General features: G+C 37.6%; 1 protein-coding gene across 2 annotated transcripts in view; it reads right to left on the bottom strand.

The window, feature by feature from the left end:
- Positions 1–613: 613 nt before the first annotated feature.
- Positions 614–22,819, bottom strand: part of ZFAND3 (zinc finger AN1-type containing 3) — a 151,662-nt gene continuing 129,456 nt past the window's right edge. For both annotated transcript variants that reach the window (XM_068939542.1, XM_068939543.1), the window contains one exon: positions 614–3,313. In XM_068939542.1, coding sequence (XP_068795643.1) covers positions 3,159–3,313 — 155 coding nt within the window. In that variant the 3' untranslated portion in view covers positions 614–3,158. The remainder of the gene's footprint in view (positions 3,314–22,819) is intronic.

Below are 22,819 nucleotides of genomic sequence, written 5' to 3'. Positions count from 1 at the left end.
GGGAAAAATGGAGGTACAGGTCCCATGAATCGGACTCCATGTCAATCCCAAACTGAATTTTAAGAATTGATTTAGGGAATCGTCTTGATATTCTTGCTCTCTTTTTAATACATTCTATTGTTTTTTAATTAGTTGTATGTTTCTAGCATCTAAATGATTAAGAAACAATACAGTTATTCCTTTAATTATCCATTACAAATACAGCCGATTATAATTTGGAATAGAGCTACTGCAGGTGTAGAAGTTGTCAAAAAGCATGAAAGAACATTTGGGACATTTTAAAACTTACTTTCAGGCCAGTGATGCAGTCCGCAGTATGCATTTGACTTGAGCAAGAACAACTTGTTCATTTGATTACTGTATCTGACCTCAAAATTAAATTTATCAGTATTCAGGCTACATTAGATTTAGCTAGATTTGCTTAGAAAAGAAATCACTAAACTGAAACACAGCAGAAATACTATCTATCTTCCCCTTCCAAAGTCACAGCAAATACTTTCCACCTTCCACCAACTGTACATTCAGTTTGAAGGTACTGGCCTAAGGTAGGTATATTTTCCCCATTGATATTTCTTATATGAACTTGCAGCAGAAATGGTGCAAAATAGCAAAATCTGTTGGAATAGGCAGAAAGGAATTCAAACTTTAATCTGATTGGTTTAATTTCTTTTTTAGCAGGAGGAAAAAGAATAAAGTTACAAGATTCTTTTAATATTTTCACAATGTTAAACTAAAACTGAGCTCTAGGCTACATGTGTAAGTAAATCTAGAACACAAAAGGGTTAAATAAGATTTTCTTTAAAGATACAAGAACTTAAGCTTTCTTTACGTTTAACAAACTTCACAGAACAGATACTGCAAAGGAACAACCCCCTCCCCAACTTTCTTGTTTGTTTGTTTAAAGTGAACGTTGTCCATAATTCACATGAACGTTAAGTAGTGTTCTCTCAAGAGCCGCCTTGAAACCATCTGTGCACTTGTAACCAGATTAAAGGGAATATGAAGGAGGAACAAAATAGCATCTTCAGTATTAATGCGGAAAAGTCTTGTGTATCAATCAGATTGCCCATCAAATGCTATGATAGGATTTTGTAGGAAAAGAAAGTGCGTATCACAGCAGCAGCTGAAATCCGTATTTTTAAAAACGCTTCATAGCAAATGTAAATAATATCCTTGGACAGTCCCTCTCACCAGGACCATTTCCTGAAAATGCAGCACATCATTGCAGAAGATTTTGCTGCTGATTTCATAGTCTTGAATAATAACAATAATTAAAAAAAAAAAAACAAAACAGCTTGCCTTTTACATAGCTTGCATTTTATAATGATGGGACATTTCTGATTTTCTTCATGGTTAATTTATGCTAATACAGTCAGATGCTGAGTGTGTGTGTGTATATATGTTTGTGTGTGTGTGTGTGTGTGTGTGTGTGTATATATATATATATATTTTTTTTTAAATTAGTTGTCTCCTTGTTAAATGCTTCTAGCTGGCTACCAAAGTAACAATATAATTTGGCCTATAAGGAATTATTTACCTGTAACAAATAGAATGGAGGATGACTCATACAAGCTTATTCCCAAACAGTAGGGTTTCTCAAGTGACACGATACTTCACCCCTCTGATGTTTTATATCTACCCAATATCTGAAGATGAGATTAAATCTTTCCCTCTCAGATTTCCTTACTAATTTACCTGATTGTTAATACCTTACTAACGGGCTGAGAAGCTAAATTCACTCAGGACTGTGCTGGGCCATTTCAGTATAAATCATCTTTACTTGCATAAACCCTGTGTGCAGCAGGAGACATGCCAATTACTGTTTTTGCTTGTTTGTTTATAAACTGACAAGATCGGTGCAATTCAGTTCAGCTCAGCTCAATGTGACATACCGTAATACAGAACCATAGGTCTAAACAGATCCAAAACATCCTACTCCATGTAATGCTTTCACATTCACTTGCTGTACTTGCTTTGCAATAGATGTGGGCAGAGATTTTCGTGAGAGCGTTCAGCTGCATAGAAACGGGGCTGACATAGCCCATTTGATTATCTCATTGACACTCTGCAAGTGAGGAATACAAACTCAATCTGATAAAGGGTGTTTTCCTGGTTGTTCCCCAATACTGTTACTGAATTCCGTTTGCTACAAAATGTCCTTTTTTTTCCCCAATATATAAGTCTAGCTACAGAAAGTCAGTCTGTAGAATCCAGCCATGGCTACTGTGCTGTGAATTAGCCTTATTTGATCAATTATCAGATACCTGCACTGAGCAAAAGGCAAACAAGAGCCAATCAGGTTTCGGCCGGTGGGAATGGCTGCACTGGTCAGTGTATACAATGTACGTGGAATCTGTTCACACAACTCTTTGAAACTACGGATGCCATGTAAAAAGTACGCACCACTAACTGCTCTGGGATGAAGTTGGCTTTAACGAGATCATAATTTAACTGAAAAAAACCCAGATAGGTTCATTATAGCAAGATAGATATAAAAATTTTTCATAAGAATCTCTGTCCCCCTTTCTTTTTGGCTTCCTGGGAAGAACCAGAAAGATGTTCCTACCCCAACAGAATCCCTGATGCTGGTGACACTGCCTAACCTCAAAAGCCACACGCGATGAAGGCACGAGTGACCAGTCAGGTCTTCTGGGCTTAAGCAGCTGCGGTTGCTGCTCTTAGTAGTGTTTCACCTCCTCAGGCTTAACTAGAGGTGAAGAGGTGAAAGGCTGCACATTAAACAGTTTGTCCGAAAGCCATGTGCATAGCAAACTTTTACACCAGCTTCTATACAACTATTTGTTTTAACTCTGCAGCTGGAATGTTTCCAGCATAAGGCTTTTAGAGTGACTCCAGCAATAACAGAAGCCTTTGGATTTTTCTTGTTTTGTTTAAATCCACTAGCCATGCTCAAAAATAATATTTCTTCATGTTTTAATTTCTCATAGTGGCTAGCAGGCACCTTAGTAACCAGCCAGAAATCAATTTCAACCACCATCAATCCCTAAACTACAGTACCAGGACGGTTGGCTAAAGAAAGGAAACTGATTGGCTGTAGTCTGAAACTTGCCTAGTACAAGGTGTCTGGCTGACTTTGTCCTAAATAAGGCTAACATTAGTGAACTAAGAGAACAGCATTTGGTTGCAGAGTCTTGCACTCAGGAACATCCTTCGCCAATGCGCTGGCAAGATCTCCCTACTTTCCGATCCAGTTTCACCATTTTCATAATGGCTTCCTCACGCCCACGTCCCATGTGGTCAAATGTGCAGTCGTGTTGTTCAGGCAGGCGATGTAACATACAGAACACATAACCTACCATGGAGAAGGAGAAAAACAAAAAAAGCAATTGTAAGGACTCAGTTAAAATGGCAGAATCTTTCCTGACTCAGAAGTGGTGTATCACTTACTGAGGCATTACTCACTTCTCAGTAATCAATGCCAGCTTTCAGTTTTTACTTATTTCCCGTATGTGGTATTAATAAATATTTTTACTGCATTTTCTTGAGTACTTGGCAGCACGATATCAGAGCTCTGACACTTTAGAACAGTAAAGAAATAGCCTCACATTTCCTGCCTCAAAAATGAGTGTTATATAGTTCTAGGTAGTATTAAGATGATATAATAGGGAAAAGAGTTGTCCAGTGTTCACATAGTCCACCATATTTGAAAAGGAGTATGATACCGTCTATGCTGCAATATCTTTCCTCTATGATGGTGCAAAGATAATCACTCTGCCCCCCACTGAACTTTATTACTGCTGCTCCTTGAATGCTCAAAAGAGATTACAACCACAAAGTGACGACATCTGAGAATTAGTAAAGGATAAAAGTGAGCCTGCATGTGTGTATAAAGTATTTTCAAGCTCCTGAAATAGAAAACATCAATTGTGGGAGAGAACAACAGGCTGCCGTTATATTACTGCGAATGTTAGGAAAACAGAGAGGTAAAAAATATCACATGAGGAATTATGTAAAAAATAATTTGAAGAAAAAAATTGATATATCCTTATTCTTCACTTCAGAGGCATCTGCTATAAGAATAAGGCAAAAAAGACAAGCTTTTCCTTCTTGATATATGTGCTTCAGAAAAATGGATGGAATGATTCAAATTGAATTGAGATATAAAACCTCTCCCCTTGTTATCACTGCTTCCACTTCAATCTCAGTCTAGGTCATACTACACTCAAATGCAAAAGATACCTTTAGTTGCCAAAAACATTTAAGGTCAAATTGTTAAAATAAAAACATCCTTTTAATGCTGAACAGGCATCTAATTCAGTTCTCTCTCATACAAAAGCAAGGGCTGAAGGCTTCCCTTCTTTATTTCTTGAAATAAGACTTCAGATTGCTAAACTAATGCACACCGTAGGCACAGAAACACAGAAATATCCGACAAGATCAGCTCAAAAAAAAAAAAAAAGAAGAAAAAAACCCCAAGTTCATCATCTTGTCTGCAGTGGATGTATCAGAGGCAGATACAAGAAACTCTGCAGATATGGATTGGGGTGAAGTTCTTATTTCAGTCCCTAGTAGGTAAAGACTGGTTTTAAATCCTGATGGTTTTACAGATCCTCTCTACATGGAGGGAGAGTATGTTAACAAGCATACCCAGAAATGCTAATTAATGTTATCTAAAAGAGATACCAGACATGCACACAATCTTATGCACGTCTTCAACAAGGCCTTTTGACAAGTTCTTCAAATCTAGTATGGAAATACAATTACAAAATGGTTCATCACTTTGAACATAAGCTTTCAATTGCACCATCTCCTTACCTTCTACAAAACCTCCTGTCTTCCGTAGACAGTGTACTTTTATGATGTTCCTTTTTACTTTGTCCCCCCAAAGAACAATCTATCCTCTATGTTTTTTATTATAAAGGACTATTTCTTTTTTTCGGAACTTACAGTTCACTTTAGAGTATCCATTTTCATATAGGATAAGCAATACTGTTTATTGCATTCATTTCAGATGAAACAGTTTTTTTTTTTTTTTAAATTCTTGCATTATTTTCTTGAACAGGATTTCACTGAACTGTTCACAAAGAATGGCAAGTGCATTTTCATCATCAATCCTGTAAATTTAGAGTCTATGGGAAAAGTATTTCCAATTTCAGGGACTAAATGAGCCAAACCTTTTTTTTTTTTCATACATCTATTTAAATACAAACTGTTAAACCAGAACTGATAATACCTAATAAATGAAAGAATACCCAAGCACATTTTAAAGGTTCATCAAGATAGGTTTCTGTATAGTAGCTGTTCCTATACATGTATTGAAAGGTTTTATTATTTTTTAAATTGGCAATAATATCTTCATAAGTCTCATTTCCAAAACAGACTTCAGATCTTTAGTCCCATTGTTCTCAAATTCTAAAGTCAATTTAAGAGTGGAGCTTGTATTTGTGGAAGACTGAATTTATTCAATTGAGTTATTACTGCCATAATCACTCCTTGCTTCACCAGTCTGGAAATCAGAGTGGGCACTCTACGGTCTGCATGGGAACAGGTGCCTGATCTAGTCTCACAGCCATCAGCTTTTACAACAATTACATTATTAACTTATATGCACTGGGACTGATGGCCAATACATTTACTTCCATTTTGATCCTTAAAACCAATCCAGATTTAGAGAGGGAACTTTGTCTCCTGAGAACTCTGCTTTCATGGTTATAAAGCAGAGTTAGAATAAAGAGCACTTGTCATGTATTACTGTTAAGCTCATTATGGTAAGATTTCTAATACAGGTTGCTTGCTCTAAAGGAATTTATTCCAGAAATGCTTCTTTTAGCACACTATAACTAAAAGGCAAAATAAATAACCTTCTGCTAGGGGGAAGAGAATCCCTCTCTCTTTCAACTAAAGTCATCCAATAACACAAGCAAAAACAAGAATTCCACTCCATGCATAGAAGATTTCAGCATAGTAAATGTAATAATATCTCTCATAGCATGGCAATTGTCATTTTCTGATGTTAGAAGTAAACTACAAACCACCTGCTCCTCAGGCCTCTAATGCAAGCATCCTGGAAAAACATACTCTAGTGCATCTAAACCTTTGAGCTCCTCTAAGTACCCTAGAAACGATTTGCAATATATCATCAAAAATTCACTGTCATTTCATCACCAGAGCACAAATGGCTAAAAACATGAGCAGCGCACCATCTCTGCCTTACTGGTACTCTTCTAGGTGAACCTTTACATGCAAAAAAACCATAATTCAGCAGAAGTCTAAGACCACACACAGCAACTGTGAAACTGCTCTTTCCCTTTCACTATTCCTGAGGAATCTGCTGGGAAAAAGGGAACTTGAGAGGAAAGACAACAAAATAATCTTACATATACAAGACCAGGGAATACAGCAGATTTGCAGTTTACTGTGTGAAAGTGATAATGAAAAATAACTGCATCTAACTAATTGTTACACTCAAAGAGCATTGACTAGATGGGAATATGGAATCACGGTAAGCAAATATTTACACTAAAGTCTATACTTAATTCTTAACTTTCTGCCTTCAAGTTCTGAAAACAGTAAACTGCTAAAATATCAGCAAAATGATATGTGAAGCATCAGAAAAAAATCAACTAAATGGCACAATAATCCACAACACAAAAGCCAAATTGAAATTTTGTAAGGTCCCTTGATTTTGTTAAATTCCTTTTCTCTTTCTGATAACTCAATGGCGAGTGGTCAGATCCTGGAGCAGGACAAAAATGTGCAGTAAGTGGATTACTGCAAACCACCAATAGAGAAGTACAGCGCACTGGTGGGGCGACGCTCCGGCATGTACCTGACCTGGCATGGAGCCTCTGACTCTTCTAATATACTGCTGGAGAACTTCAGACTGTTCCATAAATGTATATATAGTGATCTCTGTCACTCAAATAACATCTTAACACAAAGAAAACTCCTTTCTTTCCTCCCCCTCAAGATTCTGGTCCCCAAAATGAGACATTCAAAAGCTGTAAAAGGAAGATAACTTTTTTGGATTGAGAGCATGTTTTGAGAAGTAGCAGAAGTGGAAAATGAGATTATCAAATACTTATGCAGCTTATACATTTATAAAGTGGCTTAAAAACACAGTTCCCCTATTTCAAAGGTCTCGATGTATAGTACCCAGAAAGTAACTGCATACTGCCACAATTATACTTTAATAATTCCTGATACTCAGTATATTAATGCTTTATTTTGTAAGAACTGAGAGCATGTTTGGACTTTACAATACAGCAAATATGCCATATGGTTAATATGGTAGATCCATCTACTAAAGAAAACTGAGCCCCACTTATGTAGAGATACATTTTTGCATTTCTAAAGCTTTGAAGGCATATAACTACAAAAATTTAATTGCTGGCATGAAAGGACAAAGTACCTGATTACAAAGTGCTATCGAGTTAAAGCCTGCTCTTCTTTTCAAGCCAGACATTTATGTTTTGATTGTATGCAGTAACTGCTCTGAAAGTTTACCCTTACATCACACTGAGTCCGTCTGCATCTGTTAAAGCAGCTCCCCTTTATTCCTGAGTCAAAAAGGTGAAAGTTCAAAACTGCCAGAATTTGCATCTCATGCCATTTCTAAATTTTATTTAACAATTTGCATCTGTAGAGATCCCCAATACAAAGCCTTCAAAAGTAGCCACAGTCTTATCCCTGTGCAGAATTGCGGGCTGTATGCTTTGTCTTCGTCATCTGTTTTGCAAGGAATTTTGCCTTTCTTACGATTTGCAATTCTAATTGACAGAGGTCCAGAGAAGACTTAAAAATTCCTTGTGGCCTTAAGAGATGAAGGTGCTGCAAAAATTGTCTACCGACAGCATATTATTAACAAGGTACATATGAGTGTACATGCAGTTTTCTACCTAAAGTCTGTGTACCACACAAAATGCACAAACAGATCTTAATATTTCCTCAAAAGGTAAATGCATTTGTCCTTTAGAGCAAAAAGCTACATTTCTGCTTATAAATATAGGCAGTGGATCTGTAGGTATGCAGCTTTTAAGGATGAATTCTTGCGGGGTTTTTCCTACTTCTTACCAGAAGAAAATTGATGAAATATAAAGTGACCTTGCCCATCTCCCCCTAAACCATTTTTCTCCTAAGGAATTTTCTCTTGTCCTCAGCTCAATGTCAAATATCCCTTTCCTGACCTCCTTTTATCATCCTCACTCCCTCTTTCCTCCCTCCCCTCTGACTCTTCTGCTTCTCAGTAAAGCACGTTAGCCTCATCTCAAAAACAAAATAAAACACTCAGCCTTACAAGCTTTTCAAACTACCACTCTTCCCTGTGCGTTTCTAAAACTTGTAAGCACTCTTAAGTACTCCACCAGCAGCCTGGTATCCTTCCCTTGCACTTCCCTAGAACTGATCTTGGCGGTGACAGACAATATTCACAGCAGCAGAAATTGAGGGCTGAGTGTCAGCAGCTTGTTCAGACAGCACAGCCCATGAATTCTTGCCTCTCCACCACGCTCTCGCGTGAAGACTGAAGGAGGTGTGAGTTAACAAGGATCTCTGCAGTGGCTCACATGCAAGGCTTTAAGTACTCTTTTGGAGCAGTGGCTGGAGTCATATATATATAAGCGAATGTGTCCAAGCCCACAGACAGGATTCATTTGCTAGAAATCCAATCCAAATGGATCATTCAAGCTTACATTCACTCCTCTGTATATAGAGCCACTGAGGGCTCATAAGGCAACACAGACTGAAATTACACCTATAATGTTTATGAATCTCTCCAACCCTTCCAACTGGAAGGATGACTTTTGCTTTAAATGACGCTAACAATAAAGCTATTAAAAAAGTGTGGGAGGAAAATCTTTTTTTCCTTTTTTTCCCAAGACTTGGCATAGGTAAGAGGAGAACAAAGAGACACCAAGCTATAAAGCCAAGATGCTAGGGATTTGTGCAAGGACTACCTGAGAAACTGTTGCTCTCTGAGTTCTGCTGTAGTGCAGCTTGTTGTGCTAGCACTTTGCAGGCTATTCTAAAAGAGCATCCAGCAACAACAGGAAACAAAATTGTGTTATAATCCAGCCTATCAAAGCTTCCAATGCAGTTTGTGTGCACTCTTATTTTAAAGTATAATAATATTCTAGTCTGCTGATACCTTTTATTGTTCTTCTAGACAGCTCCATCCTTGCATATGCTATAATAATCTCTCTTCTGTGGGCAATGCTCTGCATTTGCAATGCCAGCTTTCATCACACAACTCAAGGAACACTCAGTTTTAGTTTTATTTTACATAAAACCAAACCAAACCAACTCCCAGCAAGCTAAGACACAGGCTTCTGGAAATAAGTGAGATAAACTATTCTCCTGTTTCCCCCAGCTTTCTAAACTGTTATGGACTTTGATTAAGTGCTAAGTAATTCAGAATAACTTGGCTAGGAATCTTGTCATTCCTTCCCAAGTGAAAAGGGGAGTAAGTCACATTATCGTGAAACTTTTTAACCAACTAGATACATTTATTAAAATTCCAGAAAAAGAAGCTTGAGACAGTCCTTTTCTATCATTTCCACTTCAAGAGATGATGGAGAATGTTAACCCCTTAGTGCTCAAAGATAGACATCTCCAAATACTAATGCAAATTGCTCTCTCAAGGCATTTCAGTTCACATTCCTTCACAACAAGCACATCTGCAAAAGATCCAGGAAACACAGAGCCAAAAAGTATACACAATTTTTCTGAGGAACTTGCTTTTCTAACCATCTCCTATGGTCGCTGCAACTTGCTTTTCAGCATTTTCTTGTTTCTGTAGATGGTCTGAACTTACTCATGACTACCAAAATGATCACGACCGAATCAAAAACAGGAAAAGAAAAGAGGTGGTATAAGATGCCTTAGAATGTTTCTTTCTACCTGCCAATTTGGCTTTAGGACTGAAACAGCACTATACTGTAGGCCAATCAGTCAACCTCAAATTTCATGCATCAGGCACACAACTCCATGACATCTATGATGCAATATAAAAAATTATGCCTGAGACTCAGGATGCTTAGGAGATGCTGTAGGTTCATTTTGTATTTCTACTACTGGAATAAAAATACACTAAGCTTACGCTTAGGAGAAAAGAGGGGAACAAAGATTTTGTTCTTGCTTGTTTCATTTTGCTGTCTACCACAAATAGGACAAACCAACATGCACAAGCATACATAAAAGACAAAAAAGCCATTAGTGGCACAAACTGCCACTGTTATCTTAATCCTAGAACAGCCACTGGACAGGTATGGTTAAAGATCCTGCAACAATTCTTTAGACTCCAAGGCAAAGACTTTGCATTTCCAAGTTCAGTCACAATGACACAGATTTTGAACAGAGAATTTATATCACTTGAGGACAGAGCGCATGCTGATTTTTTTTTTTTTTTGCATTAGCAATTCTTAGAGGTTCTTTGTAAGACTCCATTCTACTCCTTGACTTTTGAACTAAGAAGATCTCAGACAGACAGCCTCCTCTTGCTTTTTTGATGACTCTGTATTCAGAGGAGAAAAAATTAAGATACAGCACTCTCCTCTGTTTAACTACTGTTTCTGCACTATTTGACATCAATTTCACAGAAGCAGGAAGCATCTTCAGGAACAGAGCCGAGGTTTTCAGAAAATGATTTCCGAATTTCAAAGAATCCTCAGCTAATGAATTAAAGTGATAAATTCAGTGTACCTGCTTTGTAATAGTAAACTAAAATTAACAGATTTTGCTGTAGGTCAAGGCTTATTAAATACTGAAGATTTGAGTCAGGATCATATCTCCATTCCACTGCATACCAAGTTGTGGCGGCTAAACCTTTTGTTTTAGACCAGCTATCTTTCTCTTGCTGTACAGAGCACATGCACATAACAGTAATTATATCAACATCTTTACCCCTCTATTGCTTTGTGAATTAAAGTCAACATCTACCAGAGCCAGACTAAATGAGAACACGTATCGGGCATCTTAGGTACGTGATTATTCCCAGTGATACAGCATGCAGCACTCATGTTTCTAAACTGCTTTATATCTCAAAAGTCACTGACCTATATACATTTTATCTGTAGGCTCCCCCTCTAACCTTATTCACTGTCCTCAGTTTTTTGTTCAAAGTCAACCTCTGTTGTAATGCACAGCAGTCAGGCACAAGCAGTTGCTATGACCCCACGAGTTGGCTTACCAGGTAGCACAAACGGCAGGTTACCGCTGTTGTAAAACATGTGAAGAATTGGGAATACAGAATCCCAGCTCATCTGATGATGACAGATCCAACTTGATAAAAACACGCATTTTGTTACACACTTTTTCAATATAGCAAAAAGAAAGATTTTTCTCCGAGAGACTTACACAATTGTCGAATCATATAGGCTAAAAATGGCTTAAAATTTATTTTAAAATTCTCTTGTTAAATTAAAAGCATCAACATTTTGCTCTCAACGGCGTCCAGCACCAAGAGCAGTACCAAGGCAGTTAATCAACACCAATGCACAATTAACTTCACAGAGGGGAGAAGTTATGTTCAAAATTAAAAGGTCGGACCTTATGTAGGTAAAAAACAATTTGCCTCTTTGAATAATCATGTGATCTTGCACTGATACATTCAGGAGGACTTAGTATCATCCCTGTTCTGGTAAAAGGAATACTTTCCACCATGTTTAGAGGGTCAGATCATGTTGAAACAACACTGCACGCTTCTCATCTCATTCCTACCTTCACAAGGTCATATCCTGTAGGATATGGGAGAATCGATCCAAAGAAAGGGATAGAGGCTGGGGGATGCACAGTGCAAAGGCAGAATTGTGCCAAAAAGGCACATTTGTTTGCACGGGTAGACACCTAATAAAGTTGGGGTAAACCTTAAAAATAGGTAATCCTATTGCAAATGGCAGTACTGTTACTAAGTAATATTTTTCCAGGGGCTATATCAGCATATAGAGAATTATCTATTATATATCCAGACCACTGAGATCTGAGAGTACTCTGAAATCTTCACAACTGTCTCTTGAGGAAGGGCAGGTGGATGATACAGCTATCTAGCAACAATGCAGGGCCTTCTGCATACAGGGTTTGACACTTTCAAAAGAGCTAGATTTAGTATTAATACTTTGAAAAGTCTCCGTACACCACCAAGTCAAACTGAGCTAATACACTCCTCCCAGAAGCTAGGGATTTAATTAAAAGCCAAAGTGTATCCAGTAACTTAATTAAAACAGCAAGCAATATTGAAGTGATTTAATAATATGCATATAATTTTTTTTCAACCGAATGAAAATGCACATAAGTTAATGCTACTAATAAAGAACTGGAATAATGACAAGTTTCTATGCTAAGCTAATGCATATGCTGCATTAATTCCAACATGTTCTCTTGGATCCTTCATGTATTTTGACTTCAAATCTTCACATTTTGAACATGATTCCAGGGCTTTAACTTCCAGTATACTTCCCTCAAGTATATTATTTATGTCTTAGGTTTAAATAGCTTTCTAGAGGTTGCACTATATTGATCCACAGTCTGACAGCAGCCAGACCTGCTGGACAAATCACGGGAGAGAAGCAGCTCTATTTCTTTTAAACCTAAATTAGATTTAATTTATGCTTTTATCCCCTACTTACACCCCAGATCTTCCAGTGTCTCTTAGATTATCCCTTCTGCTACAAAAAACCCTTCTATTCCTGTACCCTCTTGCAATCTATATTGAGAGTAATTCTTCTTCTAGCTCAAGGGGAAATAGAGCTCCATTTAGAAGGCCTATTTGTACCATAAAGGAAACCAAGGGCTTGGAGCAACGCACACTTCTACCCTTCTCTTTTCTAGGGGGTGAGCTTTATATGAAACTCCCTTTTCCTGCTTATTCAGAATATGGCAGAACCCCCCATTTATTCACGTATTTGGACAATTCTTCAGCAAGTCAGGAACATTTTTGCTTTTAGTTCAACACCTTCAAAGGTGAACACTGTCATTCCTTCAAGGCCAGGAATATTTAATATCAAAGGCCCTGACAGAGACTTTTATTGTTCTTTTTACTCTTGACAAAACTGACGTGCACAATCTTTACATCGTTTCCTTAGAAGTCACAACAACCTCACTGAGAACTCTAGCAGAGAACCAGAGAGTCTCAAGTCCCAGTATCTAGTTTTACACTTTATTGCACATCAGAAGTGAAATTTAAAACCACAAGTGGTATTTTCCTTTAGGCAATATTTTGTTTATTTAGTTTGTAGGGACAAATATAAGTTAGTTCCCGGAAAGACTCCTATTTTCAGGGCAAATTTTGACAACTCCTTCCGCTACCCCTTTTCTCCTCCCAGTTATAATGCAGGAATTGGTGGGATGCTTTTGCCCCACTGCTTTCTATGAAGAATTCACCAATAAAAAGCCACTGGGCATCATTCCTCTCTGCCTACGCCTTACTTCATGGTCAGTTGAACTAACTGGTAACGTTGCTCCAGGATTTGTCAGATTGTTACAGTATGTTCTCGGGCCTTCCGTGTTTACTTTAAATATCAAGCCTTTTTTTACTATTTTACTTTAAATATCAAGCACATTAGTAAAATCGGTACTTAAGCATGTATTTATCGTTAACATACTGAAAGAGCACATTTGATCCACTTTGCGGAAGCTGCTTTCCAGGCAGTATTTGTGCTTTTGAGAACAGACTGCCGCAGACTTCTGTGCAACTAACAGATTTCTCAGTGCACAGCCCTGGCGAAGCTACAACACGTGCCTGTGAGACTCTGGATAAATGATAGCACTGTAAAGAGGGTATTTTGATTAGAAAAGGTAGGTTAGAGTACTTTAACCTTCAAAAATGTTTCCTTTAACATTTGTCAGGTAGGTAGCTGTTATCTTCATCTTTCTGATAAGAAAAAAATGATTTAAGACTGAGTAAACTACCTGCCTAAAGCTACTGAAGGAGGCAGAATTAGAAATAAGGTAGTCTCAGCTAGATTTCTATGTTTAAGTTCACTACGCCATGCAGCTCTTGTGTATAAAAGAATTAAAATTGCATAATCTTTTACTTTATGCATATGCTTCTTGTTATTTCGTAACCACAATACAGGTACTCACGGAAGAAGAGACTTAACGCCGCATCAACAAAATACTTGTTTTTCTCATATTGTAGTGTCCACACAAAAACTGCCTAAGGGTTATATGCTGCAGGACTTACCACATCAGCAGCATTAACAAAACAAAAACAAAAAAATCCCACTTTTTTTTAAAGGAGCATGCTGTTTTATTTAAAAAGGACATAAGAGATCAACTGACCTACTTCAATTACATTTATTGTTTGGGGCAATAGGCAAGTCACTGGCAGGCACAGTATACGTTCCTCAAGCCAAGGAGGGGCCTGTTGCAGAGCTTTGGTTAGTATGGTGGAAGAGACCAAAATTAGTACATGCATTAGTACGTTTGCTTACAGAAAATCCATATTAGTTGAGCATGTTGGGGGAATACGCTAGAACCTTTTCAAACTGCATATATTTCATGAATCTTAATTATAAGCAGACCATGAACTCACGTGCGCTTCTGAAGCTATGGTCAGCTCTTCCTAAAGCCTTTTGCTGAGTCCTATCATTGGAACCCATGACACACCAATTAGTAAACTGGTTTTAATTGTTCAATTTCTAGTCAATTGTCAAATACAAAGGGCTTGGGAGAGACCAACGTTAGTTACCAGTTCTTATTCCCTGTGATGTTGGTTACAGTCTTGGGAAAACACCTGTGTAAAAAAACAAAACAAAACCAACCAAAAACTCTCCCTGAGTTTGATTGCAAATTTCAAGAGGTTTTTTTTATTTAAAAAAGAAAATCTTGTAAAATTATTTGTAGCAATATAAGCTAAACTGCTAGGCATTAATGGAATGGCTGAAGCAAAAGTACTATACTGGGAGCAGCCACCTCAGGTGAACAGGCAAGAGAAGACTGCTGACTACAGTGCACGTTAAGCCACGGCAGCAAGACCGGTGAGAGCTCACTTGTTGGAATCTCTCTGAATTACAGTATTAAACCACTTACTAATAAGATTTATTTTTCCGTTGACACTTCTTATTGAACTGGTTGACTCCTGACCTCCAGAAGCAGTGTGCATATTTAATTTTAATCAATGGCAGTACATCTGTTATACCAATACAGAATTACGTCCTGGAGACATTTTGGTTTGTCCCAGATAAACCTTATCCACCTAGGAAGTGAATGTACCACTACCATTACAAATTCTTCTGAGTATAGAAATGTCCCACAGAAATGCAACTGTGATTGAATATTTTAATGAGGTTTAAGAGAAGCTTTATGTTTAACACATGTTGGACTATTTTGTACAAATCAAGAAGCTGTCAGAGCATTCTTGTTTGTTTATCTATACAACTTTGTTTCTTTCTTCTGGTCCTTTTGAAGATAATTTCTAAATTAACTCAGTAAATCAAATCCTTTCAAATTCATGCTGGCACAAGCCAAACAAGCCTCAGCCCCTTTGTTTATGAACAAGCAGCTCGGTTACACAAGTTAAGAATCTGCAGCTGTTTTTCTCCCACCTGCTTTATTACTGGATTGCACTGAGGCTTGCTTCCACAGTATCTGCAGAAAAAAAGGCACAAGCTCTTCTGTGCGGACATATTTTGTTTCTGACGGCTAGAAGAAACCCTCAATGCATGCATGTGGGTGCATCTGGTCTTTTCGTCCTCTGAGCCCTCAGCTTAGCAGAAGAGCGAACAGAAGTGAAGCAACAGAGACACCTTAAAATAATCCCAAAGAAAGAATTTGGCCAGGCTATTATAGATTTATATAAAAATAAGTATTAACATACTATGCCTATTAATATATCGAAATTCTCTCTTTTCTGTACTTATTAAACTTTTTTTTTTTATTATTATTAAGCAGCAAGCAAACTTTTGACGATAGTTTAGAAAGCATGTTTGCCAAATATTTTTGAAAATATTTGTTCTGGTCCCTGCCAACATTACAGATTAGAAGGGTATAACTTGGCTTATAATGCTTTCTCAAGGGGGCTGGATCTCCTTTAATTTGTATTTACTCGCTAATGTTTTAAAGTTCTTTGCAATGTTAATAAAATACATTTTATTCTCTTGAAATTTGGCAGGTGTCAAATTACCAGCAGACTTAAGCGAGGAGATAGTTTGGGATTCGAGATATTTTGTAACAAATAAAATGCCAGCTGGTTTTTAGTGTTGCTCTCTACAGGGATAGGATAAAGTGTTCTCAACAGTTTTATTCACACTTCACCTGAAGGTCAGCTTTCCTTTGAGCTGCTTTCCTCAAATGAGAATTTTTCAGGTTTGTAATTGTGTTCCCGAGAGTAACTTCCTTTGGGATCACTGTTTACATACAGAAGGATGTGGTGCACTGATGTCGGTTTAGAAATTAAAACAAAAATCTGACGTGCGTTTTTTGGACGTGTATTTTTTAGAAAGGTATTTTACATAAGATTTTTTCTTTTCTTCCCTTCTTCCCTTTTTAACTAATGTACCAGAATACCTCTGCTTCTGTCAATGACTCCTTTCATCTATTTAATATGCGCTTAAAATTTTCTGTCCCATTGCCTCTGTATTTTCTGTTTTCAAATCAATTTAGTTAAACGTTTTACACATTTCCCCCCTCTAGACAAGCAGCCTTCAGATTACTGAAGTGCTCAGTCTGTTGCTTTACCTCCCTCTTTTGTACTCTTTTACAGTCCAGCTTTCACAGTTCAGCTCCTTCATCTCTTTCTTTCATTTTTCTATATGAATGAATTTGCTATTCTGGCCAGCCACACTATGCAACGTGTACACCTTGTACTGCTACGGCCTCTCTATTTTCCTTTCGTCCCATCTTGTCCTCTAACCTAAGTAGAGGATGCACAGGATTTTCAGTATACGTAAGCGTTACCTTTATGGGAAACAAGACACGCAGCAGTCAGGTTCAAACTGAATTATAAACTATCCAAGCATCTCTTGATTTTTGCTCTTGCTAAGCCATAGCCGTGCCAAGCCCCTTGCTATTAAACACGTTAGAACTAAAATCATTTTACCAAGGCAATTTTGTCCACTTTGATCACATTTTTGATGAGGCATTTCACCAACTTTTAATAAAAATTTAACATGGAACGTCTCCAATTTTCATTAAAGTCACATTCTGCACCATCTCTGACAGGCCCAGCACGTTGCTTGCTGACAGAGACTACTACTGTCTGGGTCCTCTTTCTACAGACAGGCTTTTGTAGGTAGTATCAAGATCTTGACCACATGAGCAGTAGACAGGGATCTCACACGCGGATCAACAAGCTGTTCTTTTTGAGAAACATTCAAGGGTCCAAGATACTTTCCTTGGCCTACATAGTTCCTAACTAATTAACAAGAAAAGTTATACTTGCCCATTAAAAATAAACAGTCTGTGCTGTGCTAACGCAACGTGCTCTTACCCTCATCCTATTCCACACGCTCAGCACAGAGGGGCAAACCACTGGCTTCCTGGCAGTGGTGTACTCCAGTTTCCTGACTCAAAGTCTTACCACTCTTCAGGCCACTTGTGAATACACATCCCCTCAATCAAGAAGCAGCCAAACGTCACAATTTGTCAACACCTCACAAAGAAAGTTATACTTTGACAACAAAACATTTTGCCTTCAGCCTTGCTTGAAGCTAGTAGTTACCGCGCCGTCTCTATCAAGACTAGTAATGAATACGTAACTGAGTCTGTTTACATTCTGGAAAGTTATGACCTTGTTACGACACAATCGAAGCCAATAAAATTCCAAGCAAGTGTCTTCTGTCCACACTGGCAGGAAATACCACTAACAATTCCTCTAGGAGATTGCCTCACAACTGCGTTTAGCCACCATTAGATATAATACAATCAGATCTTACTGGAAGGCTTTTAACATCTTCTCTCCCCATTAAGCACCTGCTCCGGACAGACAACATAAAAAAAACCTAGAGATTCCCATCTGAGACGCACACAAACATAAGCAAGGCATCTCTAAGGCACTGCTGCTGGAAGCTAAAGATACGCGTAGCCCCCAGGGCCCATTATCTTGGCCGCTCCATTGATTGCTAAGAAGATACAACTAAAACCAGTTCTAGGTAGGTGGAAGACGAGCTACAGACATGTCCCTACGAGGATGTGGCCTACAAAGAGCAAATCATTCTACACAAAGCCACTGAAGAGTTGGCACGCTGCACTGATTTTCTCTCCAATTGATGCCTAGGACTAGGTCTGACATGACAGATGTGAAATCCCATTACTGATCTCCCGGAACAACCCTTGGATGTCTCATGTGAAAGACTTCACTACAAGAGGTTCATACTTTTCACACCACTTTTAGAAATTAGTGTATTTCCAACACTGCTAAAGACCACTACAGACTGTTATGTGTTGGCTTTACAAATGAAGTAAAGCCAGACATATTTTTTTGCTGCAAAATACTAAGCTTCTGCCATAGAATTAAGCAATGCTTTCTATGCAAGTAATTTCTAGGGCTCAGAAATGTACAACTCAGTATCTTTTAAAAACATATAGAATTTCATTTAAGACTGATATACATCCAGTCAAATAATTAAGGCCCATAAACTGATATTACAAGCTGCAAATAATCAACCTGCCTTTCCTAAAAAACATTTCCAGAAATCTCTGGATTATATTGTTACTTTTACTGACAAATTCCTTGTCTCTAGTTTCAAAGCAAGTTTGCAGTAGCCACCTGCTTATCACGTTATTGAACTGACAACTTAATTTTCAGATCAAGGATTGAGCTAAGTGCTTGATTTCAGCCTGCTTACACTTCTGGCAGAAATGCTGCGATAGAATGCAACTTTGAAACTATAATTCCTATAACTGCCTCATGATATAATTGCTTACTAAATCTGGTATTAAATAAATATATTATTTCAATGTAATCATTATCCATTATAAGACACTAAACTATTGAAAGGTCCACCTAGAATTACAGAATACAACTGTCTGAAACCGTGCCTAGTGTAACTGGCATCTGAAAGCATTGCATAGGAAGCCGGTATTGTTCTAATAGCGTTGACATAAAGGTTATCCAGCCAGACAGGCACCAAATGAAAATTCATTTTTAAATTTCTCTCCCTCACCGAAGCTTGCAAAGCGCATCAGCAATTAACAACTCCTATCACTTCTCCCAGCGCGCTGCGCAAACAGGCTCAGAACTCGTCTTACAAATTGCTCTTTTGAAAATCAAAGGAACCCAAATTTGTCTGCGCGTGCTCTAGATGAGATTGCAATTTAATGGATATTCCAGAGAAGGCTTGGCAGCACTCTCATTTGACAGCCCCAGGCTACAGGATTCAGGGGAGCTCTGTGACTCTTCCCTCCCGAGTGCCTTCCTCGCCTTTAATTGGTGCCTCATTAGAAATTAATGAAAATGACATCCTCTGTTCTCCCTGCTCTAGGCACAGAACGCTACAAAAAGGCCCATCACAATTCATAACACATTCAATCTATAGAGCAGTGGCTCTTAAGCATTATTTATGAGATGTGAATTTCTTGTCAGCAGTTAATAACTTGTACAGAGTGGAAGCAGAATGAGAAAAGATCTTGAGAGTGTGTATGGACGTGCGAATAAAAATAAACAAATCTTTCTGCAGCTGAAAAACACTGTGTTAAGACTTTAAAGAACCCTTACTGGAACTCCCTTCTCAGTAGTAAATTGTTTTTCTTCATCCCAAAGCCCTACAGCACTAGCAAATCTGTCTAAAATTCCAGAGAGCGCCAAGGGACCGGCTTCCACAGCAGCACCTCTCCCGGCACAGATGCTACCGGAGGCAGCACAACCAACCCAGCCCTTTCCCAAAGGCATCAGGGTTCTCGTCCTAGGTGAAAAGAGTAAGACCGCCCTCACCCGCTTTTTAAAATTTTGTGCCCTTTGGGACAAGATACAAGGAAATACAGAGTCTGGACAATTTGTCTTATTCAAACCTGGCATAACTATGTAACAAGAGTAACAAGCACTAGATACCACTAGATACTCCTCAGTGCAAGGCTGAGAAAGGGCACTGGATACCAAGCTCATTCGAATGCCTACTGCATGCTGGGTAATAACAGGAGGTACTGCACCAGATAAGCCTGCTGGAGGCAGGACACCCAAATTTACAAACCGGAACTAATAAAATATTGCAAATCCTACCTCTAACATGAATTTAAGAAAGACCACTCTTCCCTTCTCATCTTGGTGGAGGTGACGTAGATGCAAAAGAAAAAGCAAAGAGAAATCTGGGGTTCATTATCAAATCACATTCTAATAAAAAACAACGTTAATATTGAAAAATTTTCTTTCGCAAGAATTGGCAATCAAAATATAGATGCCACATTCAAAGCAAAGAACATGCACGTTTAACTGCAGCAAGCAGGAAATGACTTTGTGTGACAAAGAAAGAGTGACTTTTTTTTTTTTTTTTTAAAGAAAGATTAAGCTGCTTTTAGAGAGCGTACCCCTCACTTCAGTCATGAATATTGCAATTCTGGAGCTGGGGTCAACAATTCCATTAATAAACCTGCTTTCTTTTGGAGGACCTAATTTTTACATGCATCCATCCCAAAAAACTTTTTTTTTTTTTTTGGTGGCACTGGAGTTTTGTAGTGAATTGTGTTTTAAAGGCTGCTAATCTGATAAACAAAAATTATTCCTTTCTTACAGTTTTTTTTTTTTTAAACGTGTACTTTACAAGTTTAATGATGAAATACAAACCCGGAAAAGCATGAAAAAAATACTGTAGGAATAGATTTGCTAAAGGAAAGAAGTTTTCTCTTGGACTGACAGCTGACTTTCCAGGGAACCACAAGTCATAGTTCAAGTTAGCCTTTTTAGTAGATGCATCCGAACTTTTTAAGTTTGGACGGACAAAAGCAACATATCCACGTTTATTTTGAAATAAAACCAAAGTACTAAATTATTTGGTATGGATTAACAGAGTTTCTTGCATACTCAACATGGAGAAAGCACTCATGTCAAAACAACTTTCCATTCCGCCCATTTTAATTGCCTGATCATAATGACGAATAGAAGGTAGAAGATTTGGATGTAGTTTTTGGCTGCTCTGTGCATGGGTGATACATCCCAGTTACACTGGAATAGCATCTACAGGTATGTCTGCTTTAAACCAGTACCCAATGTGTGCAGAATTTCTTTTCCACTGACCATCTCGCTAAAAATCTCACCAAAAGAGTCACCAGGACACATAAAAGCAGATAGTTTCCAGTACTTTTAAAGGTGGGACAGGAAAACGTGTATTAGCAAACAATATAGTTATTCTTCTGCGGAGTCTTATACAGTAAATTGGATTTTATCACCAGTGTTTCAGATAGGGCTTTGGGCCATCATAATAGTTATGTGATTAGGCCTTTTTCCTTGTATCCATGCAAACACCACATTTCTCCTTTTGAACATTGTGTCTGCCTTTTATCAAGGAGTGTTGTCAACATTTCTTTTAATGTTTAAAACTGAACTTCTTCCACATTTTTCGCTTTGCTTCAGTTAAAGATTAAGTTGCCAAGAATTCAATGTAATAGTGGTTCAAAGTCCAGATTCAGTAATGCTCTACCTTAACTATTGCTTTATAAGGATACGCATGTTTATTTTATACCAGTTGATAGCTCATATTTAAAATTCTTCTAGTTACACACACACACACCACCCATATTTTTGTTTATGACAAAAAGATAACCTGATCAGAATTGAATTTAAAGAGCATTTTAAACAAATAAGAATGTGGAACATATTTATTCTATCCCATTCTTCCCCTAGCTCCCCCAGCACTTTTGATCTGGCTTGTCAATCACAACCTAAAGCCAGCTAACCTTACAGATAGAGAGGCAAAATTAATAAGAATAGTTTTTAAGGCAGCTTCTGTAAAAATGACAAAAGTCACATGCTGATGAGTAACAGTAAAGCAAATCAGATTACGTAAATCTGAGATGACCTACGTTGCTCAGTGGTAGGGTTTTGTTTGCTTACTTTTAAAAATAATATTAATGAGTAGTAGTGTAGGGTATGCTTAGTTTCACATCACACGAGTATTTCGTTACAGATAACACATGTATATTGAATACTGTATTAATGAAACATTATAGCTGCATGGATAAACCAAAGATCTTCAGTGTTTCTGGCCAAAACATGGGAATAGACTCCTGCCTCCCACTTCTCTCATTACATGTGTAGAACAAAAATGTTTATTGTACATCCTTTAAGCTATATAGAATGTAATATGTAAGGCACAAATGCAAACTTTCATTTCCTCAATTCTTTCCGAGGAAGACAGTATATTTTACTTCAACTTCATGTTTTATTAACACATTTTATGAACTTCAAATCTAACAGAGTATTTCCATAATGTTGCATATTTCCAGTAGAAACAATTTATAAAGAATAATTTCTACAGCATTTGCATTGGAAAAATGTTGAATTATGTAACTACTTCAAGGATACTTGAGAGGAACCAACTAGCTATATTTGTCATCCAGCTGAGGAAAAAAAAAAAAGACATCTCTTATTTTATAAATTTAAAAAACATTATTAATTAATAGAATGTTTTTTTTAAAGTTACTTTTAACTTCAATGCTCTTACATTGCAATTTTATTGTCCTCTTTTGTCATTTAATTTTTTTATTTAAAGTAAAAAAATTCTTACTTGCTGGAGAGCTACGGAATGAAGAAGGAGATGTGCATTTTGTACACTGCAGTTGCTGTTGTCTGGATAGAAAATTTGTTTGCCAGTATAGGAATGTGAAACTAATAGCAAACAAGGTAAAAACATGCTGATATCTTTAACTTAATATTAAGAAGAAATCACATAAAAGAAAGTTCAGACTTAGCAGAGTGCAGCAAAGATTAATGACT

This window comes from Struthio camelus, chromosome 3 (genome assembly GCF_040807025.1).
Source record: "Struthio camelus isolate bStrCam1 chromosome 3, bStrCam1.hap1, whole genome shotgun sequence".
NCBI lineage: Eukaryota > Metazoa > Chordata > Aves > Struthioniformes > Struthionidae > Struthio > Struthio camelus.
Note: the sequence above shows the minus strand (reverse complement) of the source record. Positions and strands in the feature narration are given on the sequence as shown.